Source organism: Polyodon spathula, chromosome 13 (assembly GCF_017654505.1).
Source record: "Polyodon spathula isolate WHYD16114869_AA chromosome 13, ASM1765450v1, whole genome shotgun sequence".
Taxonomy (NCBI): Eukaryota; Metazoa; Chordata; class Actinopteri; order Acipenseriformes; family Polyodontidae; genus Polyodon; species Polyodon spathula.
Genome location: NC_054546.1, coordinates 9,205,353 through 9,218,786, shown reverse-complemented (window position 1 = coordinate 9,218,786; position 13,434 = coordinate 9,205,353). Strand labels below are relative to the sequence as shown.

At 36.4% G+C, this 13,434-nt stretch overlaps 1 protein-coding gene across 3 annotated transcripts in view; it reads left to right on the top strand.

Annotated features, from left to right (window-relative positions):
• The window catches only part of LOC121326171 (rho GTPase-activating protein 22-like), a 32,667-nt gene extending 19,572 nt beyond the window's left edge, over positions 1–13,095 (top strand). Inside the window, exons 1-8 of one of the 3 annotated variants that reach the window (XM_041269357.1) lie at positions 2,835–2,963; positions 4,882–5,010; positions 8,696–8,903; positions 9,378–9,510; positions 9,800–9,873; positions 10,219–10,340; positions 10,495–11,407; positions 12,708–13,094. In XM_041269357.1, coding sequence (XP_041125291.1) covers positions 2,915–2,963; positions 4,882–5,010; positions 8,696–8,903; positions 9,378–9,510; positions 9,800–9,873; positions 10,219–10,340; positions 10,495–11,407; positions 12,708–12,930 — 1,851 coding nt within the window. In that variant the 5' untranslated portion in view covers positions 2,835–2,914 and the 3' untranslated portion in view covers positions 12,931–13,094. Of the gene's footprint in view, positions 1–2,834; positions 2,964–4,881; positions 5,011–8,695; positions 8,904–9,377; positions 9,511–9,799; positions 9,874–10,218; positions 10,341–10,494; positions 11,408–12,707 lie in introns of those variants that run through there. The other 2 variants (XM_041269355.1, XM_041269356.1) reach the window with 2 other exon arrangements.
• The last annotated feature ends 339 nt before the right edge of the window (positions 13,096–13,434 follow it).

Genomic DNA, 13,434 nt, shown 5'->3' with positions numbered 1-13,434 from the left:
TTGATAGCCCCAGAAAAGAAATAAGTCACTATGTCTTGGGGAAAACGCTCAGAATCTGTGCAAATGTGCCACATTCTATAAGATAGCTTTTTGTAACATGTATCAGGCTGGTTCTCAAGCACCCAAGTTGTGCATATATAAAAAATAAAAAATAAAACTGTAAATGTTTAGGTCAAGATAAATATTAGACATAGACACATAGCCATTTTTGTGTTATTGAGAGAAATGTTTGAATAACTTTTGGTGTTTTTCCATTTGAAAAAAAAAAGTGAGTAGGGACAACTTGAACTCAATTATTTTGTTTGATGCTGACATTTATTTCATAAATCATTTAGTTGTACAAGGCACAAGGTACTGCCTGTCCTGCCTCTAAACATGCCAGCAGCAAATACATTTACATTGTCAAGGTTACCAAAAAAAAAGATTATTGTGATGGATTAAACATGCTGCACCTATTATTATTCAATGATCTATGGCTAATATATTCAAAGCGTATTACTTGAGAACATTTTCCCATGCTGATTAATCCCACCAGTGCTCTGTCCAGAGTCCTGAAATTAAACTCACGCTGCTGATTCTTCAATAAATCTTGTCTTGTAACAGTTACATTATTTCATATTTATTAGCAATTCTCTCTATATACAAGGATGGAAATAAAACTCCTATTGCATTGCAGTTTCACCCATTCCATGTTTTAATATGAGCTTGATTAGCTACAGAGTGTATGCAGCAAGCTCAGGTGTGCCTTATGAAACTAGTAAATCCAGTAAATGGATCAAACTGCTATGCGGTAGGGTTATTTCCATCCTTGGAATATGATCTCAAATTCAACAGACATGAAAATGATTTATATTCCTCCACATATCTTTATCCAGTCCACTGATTTAGTGCAAATACACAGCAGCACCCCAAAAGATTCCTTTGCTTGGATAATACAGTCTGTTTTTGTCAGTCTCTTATTCTCCGGCTAATGCCTTTTTTCTTTACGGTAATTCATAGGAAGTCAAGATCATTTAGGACGATTGAATGTAAAATCCCTTTGGCATGCGTTTTTGGGGTTTTTTTGCCCACCCTATCCATATAAAACCTTATAGGACCATTTACCATTCCCTTCAAAAGTTATTGCCATACAACTTAAAACTTCTTTATAACCCCCATTAGTAGCTTGATGTGGCTGTTTTAATAAACAACACAGCAACCTCTCCTCAGATCGGGAGAATCAAATATCGTGCTGAAAACATATTAGAAAAATTTAGAAACAGATTGATTTTAAAACGTATAACATTTCTATCATCTCAGAGGTGACATATTTTCCTTTGTTAGTCTTTTTTGCATTCGTGCTATAGACCTACAATGCCCTCAAACATTGACATTGGTGCTATATTTAAAGAAAAGCACTCTGTGTTGGCATATGAGAAAATGTAGCCTTTATGAGCCATTTCCTTTAAAGTGACAGGCTGCAATTACATAGTCCTCAGAGGACCTAAAGATGAAACAATCTGGCATCCTGAAGACAAATCAAACCTCTTCTGACTCTGTACCGCCGGTTAATGGAGGCTATGTTTTATTAGTTTGTGGTGTTACATTAAAAAAGTGCTTTTTCAAATGGGATTGGAAGAGTCAGGCTGAAGAGACTGAAAGGGGAAAGAAATATAATTAACTGTCATTGTGGGCACCTTAGCTTTACAAATTTGCAGACCCGTGTATAATGCAAAATAATTAACTACAAAGTCAAGCTGTGAATCGTGAAGACTTGCTTTAATAAGCTCAGGTTGATGGATTGTGCACTAGATGTTTACAGCCAGAGTGGGGTGGACACCTGCATCCAGTAACATGTATATTTAACCTGAACACAAAAACGGATGTTGTGTCTTGCCAACTTTATTCTTTCCAGTCACATTTTGTAATTCTGTTTTATCCCAAACAGAGGACATTATTATCAAAGCATATAAGCTTATAGTGATAAATTAGTAATTCATTACATATGATCATAAATAATGTACAATATTTCACCTTTTAAATAACATCCGTCATTTAAAATGATATTAAAAAAAATGCATTACTTTTGTATCGGAAAGAAATAATACAGCTGTGCCACCTAGTGAAATGAAATGGTAACAATAAATCCAGGTGGCATATGTACTTTACAGTATATACTACAGTACATTTGTTCAATTTAAATGCTGATGATTTTGAGATGCATTAATAACATTATTTTCATGGGAGTTTGCTTGTGTGCTAATTAATACATGCTGGATCATTTATATTGTTTTACAAATCGAAAGTAATTAGCTCACTGTACAACATGCATGTAATGAACTGATTTCTCTAGGTTTAGCAATTATACCAGGCTACATTTGAAACCTCATCTGGGATTATGAAAGGCAGGGGGAATAATTTCCTAGTTGCAGCTCAGGCAGTAGGCTACTCATTGCTGGCCCATCATAACAGACTTCAAAGTTCAAGGTTAGAATACTGTTATAGTGAATTGTGGTGGGTGTGGTTTTAGTGTGTTGATTTCATAAACTATTTATTTATTTATTTATTTTATTTGTTTTTAAATAAAACGTCATTTAAATGTTTTTTATATGAAACACACATTTTTAGAGTCAGTTATTTTTGTACCCTGGCCTTTCACCTACATGTTTCGTTGCTATGGTTACAGAGTAAAGCAGAAGTTCTCCCTGCAAAACGTTCCTGCCTATGATAGTGTCATGGAAATTGTCATTACATCCCCTGACTTTTCTTTAAATAACATCATACCAGTGCTGACAAGCAAAATTAAATCTGCACAGTGCGTCTTGAACTAGGTGATCTATTGTAACAGAGCCTTTTCCTCAGTGGGAGTTTTGAAGACTTGTTTAAATGTTTAGCATTTTATTCTGGAGTCTGTAGTAACCAGTAATTCCTCAAAATGCCATTTTTTACAGCCAAGCATCTTAAAAAGAGAAAGGTTCGAAAGGGTAAGTTGATATGAAAATAATTTATTTTTTGCTGCAAATGACTAGGGACTGGAGAATGGTGCTGTGAAGTGAAATCAGTAACTGCTGTATACACTAGGCGTGTTATTACTGGTTAGGCTATGTTAGGAAGTTAAATCTGGAGTTTTAGTGGTATACCTGTTTAAATGTACAGTAATACAATACAGGAGAGAAACGTACGTCAAAGGAAATGTTCTCTTTTTCCTTAGTCCTTACTCAGATTGAATTAACTTTTTGTGTCAGGGCAGGTTATACACTCAGTATGTGACTAGAAATCAAAATGTGAACCAAAACTCCTGCACCAAGTGCATACAAAGTGGAGTGATCAAAAAAATAAAGCTTGGGTGAGTTTATACCACAGATATTACAGCAGAACCTGGGGGTTGGGAAAGTGGCCGCATGCCAATGCCTGGTATTGAAATCGGATGTCGCACGCCAGTGGCAGCCACCTGGTGAGGTGTGTTCACCAATAAGCATTCAAACTTGTCTTGTGCTGAAATAAACTAAATGTATAGGGTGTGGTTTTCTGTTGCAATATTCAATGGGATGGAAGTTGTTTAAATGTGTTAGGAGAAGTTATAAGAATTACATTTGCCCTAAATTTCAAAGACATCACACTGTACCTGATACATATCGGGACAATAAAATATGAGGCTTAAAATATATGGAATATACTTGAATAAGATATATTATGCAGTGTTTCAAATTGTAAATCAAATTACATTTATAATCGAGTACCCATACCCAATCCAAAAGCCCATTCACATGCATGTTTTAAAAGTGTAATAGTAATGACTATTAACGTTGCATTATCTACCAGTGGCAGAAAGAAGATGAGCTAGGACATCAAACAAGGGGCAGCTAAATGCAAAATTAAATTCAGAAGCTCAGCTAATACACGTCAGGAAATTAAAAAAAAAACATGCCAAAGTGTGTAAAATCTATAACGCCAATTACAAAGGGGAAGCTACTGACTTTGTTTGAAAATATCCAGTGTCATAGAAACTGACAGGTTCATTTGAATTGGTACAGCTCTTTATCACAGCTAGACCGATATAAGGAAGGTGCACCACATAAAACAATGAATCCAATTGGCATTACAAATAAAATTTTAAAAAAGCAGAATAAGCTATTCAAACCATATTTCATCCCTCATCTTCTGACTAGCCACAGGCATGTACAGCTGGAGGCCTGGAGCACTCTTTCCTTTCAAAATGATACAAATACATGTTGGACTCATGGCTGCTTTATAGATCTGTCATACTCATGTGACTTAAACTTGACTCAACATAGTGATTATGATCTGTGAAACCATGTCAGACATCACATGATCTCTATCAGAAAAAAAAAAGTTTAAGTGGCTACAGCTGAACAAAAATTGAAATCTACAGAACAGAAAAACCAGCTTGAAAGCATTGGTTTAATACTATTATCTCCTTTATTCACATAGAATAATTTTGTCCTGTTTAGGTGACGTTCGTATACAGTGCAAAGTACTTTTCTTCTCATAACTGTTATATGTGCTGTGCTAGCACTACACACAGTTCTGTGTTTTGTTTAGTTTTTTTGTATTCTGGTACTTTTTAAAAGGTGCAGTAAGGTTATATCATTCAGTCTGGGTCTACAGCACCTACATACTGATGCTAGTACAGTTATTTCAGGTGTTTACTTCCAATTAAAGAGGTTGCTAGTGGAGTCCGCTACAAATCCCTGTTTATGGATAGCTACGCTACTCCATTTTGATTGCAGTATGAAATGGAAAGGAGTTCTATTTTCATACTACAACTTACTACTTGTATCATGCTTGTACAGTTGTATTCAGAGAAAGTACAATTTGTTCTCTATTTGGTGTTAAGAGTTCAAATCAAGCAGCTTACCGATCTTCTTTTTTTTGTTGCAGGTGGTGCAGGAGAGCGGGACAGAGCAGCCGTCAATCATGAAGCTGTTCTCCTCATGGCCAACTCCCAGAATGACATGGAAGATTGGGTGAAAGCAGTCCGACGCGTCATTTGGGCTCCATTTGGAGGAGGTATTACAAATAGCATTAGAAAATAATATGAATTATTTGGCAAAAGGTGAAGGAATACCTTTGCCTTTTCTATTTAAAATTGTGGAGATTGTTAGACATTAGACATTTTCTTATGGAAAGTGGTGTTGTTTATTATTATCATCATCATCATCATCATCATAATAATAATCTAGTTATTTTGTATAGCACCTTTCATTAAAATAAATCCCAAAGCACTTTACATTTAAAAAAGACAATAAAAATACATAAATATACATAAAACAATAAAATATAAACTATACAGTGCAGTAAGCCAATGTATAAAAATTGGTCTTGAGGTGAAATTTAAACATAGACACAGACTCTGAGTCCCTGATACAGAGACGAAGGGCCAAAGAGCAAAAGATGGACCCAGGCTATTCAAGGCCTTGAAGGTCAGCAGCAAGATCTTACAGTCAATTCTATATTTAACTGGGAGCCAATGTTAATAACCAGTGTTAATAACAAAGAGACACGCGGTTGACAAACAAGATTCGAATAAGGAAGTGGGAATAGGGTCTAAAAAACAAGTGTTCATTTTTAATTTGGCAACTAATTCAGACAAACCCAGAGGGGTTAGCCTCACAAAATCAGTTCAAACAGTCCAGCTGAAAACAGGAGGATCAATAATTAAAGTAGCAACAGTCCGTGAAGACACAATTTGAGATTTAATAGTGTCCTTTTTTTTTTTTAAACGAATTCCAAGAAACTATTGCACTAATCATATGATGGATAGTAGAAAAGAGCAGCCATAATCACGTTGAATTTGCTTAAAAGCCTGCAAATGAACAGTAAGACCAGTCTTCCCCCATAAACGTTCACATGATTGTTCTGCTGCTTTCGTTGAGCGTAACTCATCAGTATACCAGGGAAAATAGCGACAAAATGATACAAAGCGTATTTTTTTGGCAGCGAAAAAGTCCAAGATTTCGCCAAGAATATGATTGTAAAACTTGACCATATCACCCAAGGAACACCTCTGGAATTCACATGGGGAAGCATGGGCAACTGCCTCAGAAAACAGAACTGTATTTATTGATTTTAAATTCCGAATTTTCATAACGCTCTTGGTATTATACAAGGGTAAAGAAGTAATCAGATCCAATATAACAGCCATCTGGTCAGAAATGCTAAGCTCCCATACATGGAGGTCAGAACCTGGCAAACCACCAGGGATGATGAATTCAAGAAGTTGACCACGACTATGTGTAGGAACATTGACATGCTGAACAAGGCCAAAACAATCCAGTAAACTCACAAAGTCAGCAGCAAATGAACAGTTCATAGTGTCCACCTGAATATTAAAATCAACTAAGAGTAGAGAGATGTCAGAAGGTCAGATAGTTCAGCTAAAAATAAAGTATTGGATCTAGGAGGTTACAATTACAACTACAGGCTGAGAAGATCTTAATTTAAAAGCCAGACACTCAAACAAGCTAAAATCTGGAACAGGTACTAAGCTCAATTCATATCTAAACGACGACAAACAGCTAGACCACCACCCCGACCAGAAGCCAGTGACTTTTCCACATAACAATAACCAAGTGGCACTATTTGATTTAATAAAAGTAGTCATGTTGTTGATGCCACATTTCTGTTAAGCATAAAAAGTCAAGTTTCTTGTAGGATCATTAAGAATTATTAGTTAAAGATCAAGTATTAAAGAGAGACAGTTTAGCAGGTTTCAAGGACGATGCGATCCTTGATTGCATACAATCGTGCTTTTGAAAGCTGCACAGTGAACTAAAATCCATACCATGGCTTTGAGAAGAAATCTGACAATACTGACTTTGCAAGCACACCTGGAAACACTTCAAGTAATCTAGCGTCAGTCTTGTACAGTAGTCACTATTGCATGTGGATAAAAATGGGGTGTAAAATGAAGAACAAAATGTCCCAGCATGGTGTATCACTGTCTACAAGCAATCCCCAATTCTGAAAGAAAAGAAATGTAACTATGGCGTTAACACGTGGAATACAATTTCAGAAAAGACAAGGTTATGATCAAATCCCTGTAACCCAGGCCTTCTGAATTTAAGTTGTGTCGGTATACTATCTGCTGATGGAAACGCAGTATGGTATGTATACAAACATAACAGTAAGATAAGAAGCTGTGAAGCATCTACATTTCTAGGCATTATGTTACAAATAACTAGTTATTTATAGCAAGACTATAAAACAAGAACAACCCCCAGCCAGTGCAATCTGTTACTCTAAAGTCTGAAGCAGTAACACAAAAAAAACTTTTTATTTGTCTCTTTTTGACACAGAAATATAAATCGTGTCAAAATTCATGTCAGCCTCTTGTCTCAGATTAACATGGCATGCACAGGGCAGAAAATACTTCTGAGTCCTTCTTGTCATCAGGGATAGAACTGACATTCAAGTAGAATAGAAATGTATTGCATACGGGAATGTCTCTGTCATAACTTGTGACCTACCACTGGCTGCTGTTTACATTGGCTGCAGTGCCGGATACAAGAAACACAGGCAAGATTATACCTGCCTGTCCTGTTGCCTACAGGATGACTTTAGAGTAGTTTTATGACTGTTCAAATACTTTTTACTGCAAGCTGTGATTAGCGCCTGGTCGTGAAGATAAAAGCAGATGTGCCTTTGGTCATTTATGAGAAGGTGTCTTACTGTATACTGGCTTCACTGAATTAAATTAAGACTGCCTGTACCGGGACTGTTGGGAGTTGGAATGTTTCTCATGATGCCTGAAGTCAGGGCTTTGCTTTTCTGTAGCTCTTGTACTCTGACTTACCGTGATTTCTGTGCAATCTCTAGTGGCTGCAGTGTACAGCAATGCTGTGAAACAAAAGAAGGTAGGAGAGAGCCTGTTGTAGTTGCGTGTAGTATTATTATTTATATCATATTTGCTGTGACTGTACTTTGTAGAAATATACATTTGATTTACATAAAGTAACTGTGTAATTATTTCTGTAACCTATTACATTTGATTGAATTTTACCATATGCCATAAACTGGAACTGATGATGAACAACTATAATGTACTGTATAACATCTTTATTTTATTTTTATAGAGAGACCAAACCATTTATGTTACTTGCATTATTCATATACCAGCAGTTTGATCTTTAACATTTACATATGAACATAAAACTACTGGTACCATTGTGTGTTACAGCATTATATCTTTATTAAGAGAACCACAGTGGCTCAGTAAAATGGTCTTATTTGGTCCTACTAGAGGAAGATGTTTTCAGATTGAATGTCTGAAGCGTTATATGGAGCTGGTCACAAGGTGGAAGTCTATCATTGTGATTATACACTGTATCAACATTTAACATTACAGGGATTCTACAATGTCTTCTACAATGACCACAGATATAAATAGTTATTGAATGGGTATGGGTATTGAAGTGATATATTGTATCATATAATGTGTGGACATTTCAACTTACTGAAAACAACAACAACCATTAGTATTGTATGTCGGCACATACAACTTATCTGATCACTTTTAAGGCTTCTGATCACCCATTTGATTCATGTTTCTATGTGGCCTTTTCAATTAATTTTGTTACGCAGATCATAAGAAACTTGGACATTTTTTTTAGATAATTTTGATAGTTGAAAAGTTTTACTTTCTGGCATAAAATGCATAATACCCAATTACACCATTCTGTGTTTTACAATTCAGGAATATTTGGTCAACGATTGGAAGACACTGTACAGTATGAAAAGAAGTTCGGACAGCGACTGGCTCCATTGATGGTAGAACAGTGCGTAGATTTCATTCGAGAGAGAGGATTGGATGAAGAGGGATTATTCCGAATGCCCGGCCAGGCAAACTTAGTAAAAGAATTGCAGGATGCCTTTGATTGTGGAGACAAGCCTCTTTTTGACAGGTAAGTCCCACTTCTGAAACTGGTGTCTAAACATAAAATAGCTTCCGTTTTTTGGAAAGAATGTGACTCATGTACAGCATGTATTATTGTGTTTCAATCACGCTTTCGTGCTGTTATCTGACCACTTGCAGATTATTCCTTTTTTTGTAATCCTCTTGCAAACATAAAGGTATTTTAAGTTCATTTTTTAAAACATCACTGTAAACATTTGTTAGAACATATTTCAAATAGAGAACCTGTTTTTTTGTGAGTAAATACATCCTGGGTTATTTCATTGAATATGTCTTTTACCTTCTATGGACAGTTTGAACCTTTAACACATATAATCCTGTACATATGTATCCTTAATGCATTAATGACAGCAATAAACTGAACAATTATTGATTGATTTTTCCTGTCTCAACATGTGTTTTCTATTTGTGCCTGGCTCTGGTTTGGCTCTGAATATGACAACCTTTGTTTCACCTCTTCCAGTAACACTGACGTCCACACAGTCGCGTCCCTGCTAAAGTTATATCTTCGAGAGCTGCCAGAGCCTGTTATTCCCTTTGCCAAGTATGAAGACTTTCTCTCCTGTGCACAGCTGTTAGCCAGGGATGAGGTGGAGGTCAGTGTACTTCAGGTCATGGCTGATACTGACCAGCCTTCTCACGAGATTAAATCCAACAGGGAATTAACGATACATTCACGTAGTTTCATCACGTTTACTCGTGGAGTTTATCCGCACTCTACTTTAACTGTGGACATTGGAATTTCAGCTGAAATATTCCATAACAAATCATACGAATGAAAATGAACAGGCAATTTGCCCACTGTGCAATATAGAGCAGGTGTAATATAGATTAAGGCATTTGTATGAATGACTTGTCTTTGATGGAAGTACTTCACACTTGCAGGGTATTCAGGAGCTGGTAAACCAAGTGAAAAATCTTCCTCAGGCCAATTACAACCTTCTGAAGTATATTTGCAAGTAAGTTATGTATTTTTTTCTGCCTCTCTTTCGCCTCAGTGGCTAAAAGCCATCCATTCACAATGAGTTAGTGATGTTGGCAAAAGAAATACTGTAATGTTTTTTCTAATATTGACCGAAACGTGACATGACACCAGAGGACTGTACTTATCTCTCTACCATGGTGCTTCAGTATTTTTAGTCATGCCTTCCATATCTAAGATTTTATTTAATCCATAAAAAAAAAAACATGCTGTGGATTCTAAAACATGACTTTCTATACACATCATCTTTAATAGGAATTATTTAGATTCAATCACTTTTTTCATCAGATGTTTTATCCATTTCTTTCATTACTATTTACAGATTCCTTGACGAAGTCCAGTCCCACTCAAATGAAAATAAAATGAGTGTGCAGAACCTTGCCACAGTTTTTGGGCCAAATATTCTACGACCTAAATTTGAAGACCCAGTGACCATAATGGAAGGTGTGTGCTTTAGTCTGATAGGAAGACACCAGCATGAATGACAGCACCTGTTGAATTATGTTAAGACATTTTCTAGGATCGCTTCCTCAAGAAACCAATATTGCTAGATTGTTTTATCAGATTTACCGTATAAAGCTTTGAATTTTCTTTGCAGGAACCTCACTTGTGCAGCATCTTATGACAGTGCTTATTAGCGAACATGAACGACTTCTCATCAGTACAGAAACAGAAGCCACTGTCGCCCAGCAAGAAGGAAGACCCCTGTTTCAACGCAACATGGTTGAGTGGATTTCTGAAGAAGACCTACAGGGAAGCCACTCAAAGAACAAAAGCGTGAATCAACCTGATGATCTCTGCAGCAGCGCCACTTCACTGGACGTTAACATCAGCACCCCAATGATGCTGTCCAAAGTTGCATCTCAGGGAAAGGGAGATGCAAAAAGCCAAGCAGAAACCAGTCCCAGTAAGCAGATAAAGTCCCTTCCAACCTGGAAATATTCCTTTAAAAGTTCAGGGGGGAGATCCAGCAGTGTTAAATTAGGTGGCTCCTCAGTGGATATTCCAAATTTATCATCTAGTGGAAATTGGCTAATTAGTGGACTTTCATCCCTCCGTGGCCATAGAAGGACTTCATCGGGAGACCGGCTTAAAGACTCAGGCTCCCCCCAAAGACTGTCAACATACGACAACGTTACTGCATCCAGCCTGAGCGTACCGAGTGTAGCCAGCACAACGTGGTCCACTTCTTCTTGTGAGATTTCTGTTCCAGACTCTGTCAGTAGCTGCCCTGCCTGCAATGCAAGTGACTCTTCAGGGCAGATCTGTGGCAAAGTGGAATGGTCTACACAGGCCTCTCAAGGGCAGAGTGACATCAAAACCTCTGAGTTGGAGAACAGTAGCGAGGGGTTGGAAGTTTGCATTAGCAGCATGAGCTGCAGTGAACACAGTAACATGGTGACTGCATCAAATGACTCTGTCAGCTGTTCAAAAGCACTGACAAGCCTGGTTACAGAGCTCAGAGAGGAGCTAGGGAACCAAAAAGTGGAATATGAGACCAGGATAAGAAGGTAATGATTTTGTTGATATTTCTGAAGAAATTAACCAAGTATTGTTTCAAACAAGGCTGGAATTATGCGTTTTTTTGTTTTTTGTTTTTTCTACAAGTTCCCAAAATTATGTAATAAATCACTTACATTACAAGACTATTAGTTTTGAGCTGAGTCAGGCCTGGAATAAATCAAAACGATATCAAAATATTATGAAGTATAGCTTTGGCAGTGCCATAAACTTTGATGTGATTCAGACCACGGGTTCATCCCTGAAACATCATGAAACGTGTTCATTTGTTTGTTAAGTTTCAGAGACTTTGCCGTCAAAGGTTATTGTATTGGATTTAGTCACAAACCAATTTGGTGACTTAAAGTTCTATAAATAGAGTGCAATGTCTGTTTTCATAGGTTCACTTTATTAGAATTTGCTTCTGAAACCTTACTTATGTCAAAATCAGAGACACTGCTAAATGGATGTAGGTTTAAAAATAAAAAAATTATTAACCGCATGGCTACATAAGGATGTTTTGTTTTTTTTACCTCCACTGTACAAACTTTATGAATTAAAAAATATACAGAAAGTATTTTTCGTAAATAAATAAACACGTACATGTATATGCAATACTAGAGTTAAAATCTACCTTAAAACAATACAGCAGCAGTTCTTTTACTTTCGATTTAACGGCAGTAGATTTTAGTTCCCTTCAGGCTTACGAAAACCATCCTTTTATTTTTATTTTTGCATTTGCGGGTTCAGTACGATTGCAGATCTTTCCGCCAGCAGTTGTCAGATTTTTTTAATTTGTTTTTTTCTATAGTTTTTTCTTATTCAGTCCATCTGTACTTGCCTCTGTATTTACCAAAATTTGAAAACAATCAAGTTGTTTCCGCACCCCTGTGTATAAACACAAAACCACACACAAAGCGGCCTGGTTTTGTTGACATCACGCAAAGGGGCAAAACTCCAAAACTATTGGAGCCAGCCGTCCTGTATCAGCAATGAAAAAATGCAGACTGCTTGTATACAAAGCAAGATTATCTGTGGATATCCAGTATGAGGGTAGAGTGCCTGTTAGTACATTTGTATGTCACATTTCAATTGGAACATGTATCTTGAGAACACATTCTGTAAATCAATATTTCAATATACTTTACCATGGTCCAAACACCTAATTTGCCCAACTAGTGACATTGAGGTCTTAAATACCTTCTAGTATATCTATAATATTCGGAACATACTGTTGGTCATGAATAATTTGAGAGCTCTAATTTTGACTTTGCAGCCATGTTACTGACATGCTTGTCTGTTAATTTCTAGACTTGAAGAATCAAGTGCAGAGCTGCACGAGGAAGTCAATAGACTGGAGGAGGAACTGGACCAAGAAAAAAAGAAATATGCAATGCTTGAAATAAAACTTCGAAACTCAGACAGGGCTCGAGACGATGCAGAGAGAAGAAACCAACTCTTGCAAAAAGAAATGGAAGAGTTTTTTGCCACACTCGGTGATCTAACTCTTGGAACCAGGACAACAAACATATAATCTCAAATCTCAGACTCCTTGGAACATGAAATTGAATTGATTTCCATTGTGAACTGTGTATTTATAGAATTCTGTACTCGTGTATCATGAGTATTCTGAAGTAATTCCTTGCAGTCAATGACTTATTGCAGTAACTTACCTTCTGGTTTACATATGCTTTATATATATATATATATATATATATATATATATATATATATATATATATATATATAGTGTTCAGGTCTTTTTTTTATCAAATATGACTACAAGATATGTTTAAATTATTATATACCACTGAATCATCATATGGCCTTTATATATGCACATAAACAGTACAAGCTTCGTCTAAAGCTTTAGTATTACCATCTAAAATTAGAAATTGCCATAGTGGTACAAGCACACAATGTTGACCAAAAATTGCCTTTTATGATGCAAAAAAAACTTAAGACCTAGGTTGTAAGATGTCAATGATGTTTTCAGCTAAAGTTATTGTTACTGACTTGCTTTATTCCAATGATAATA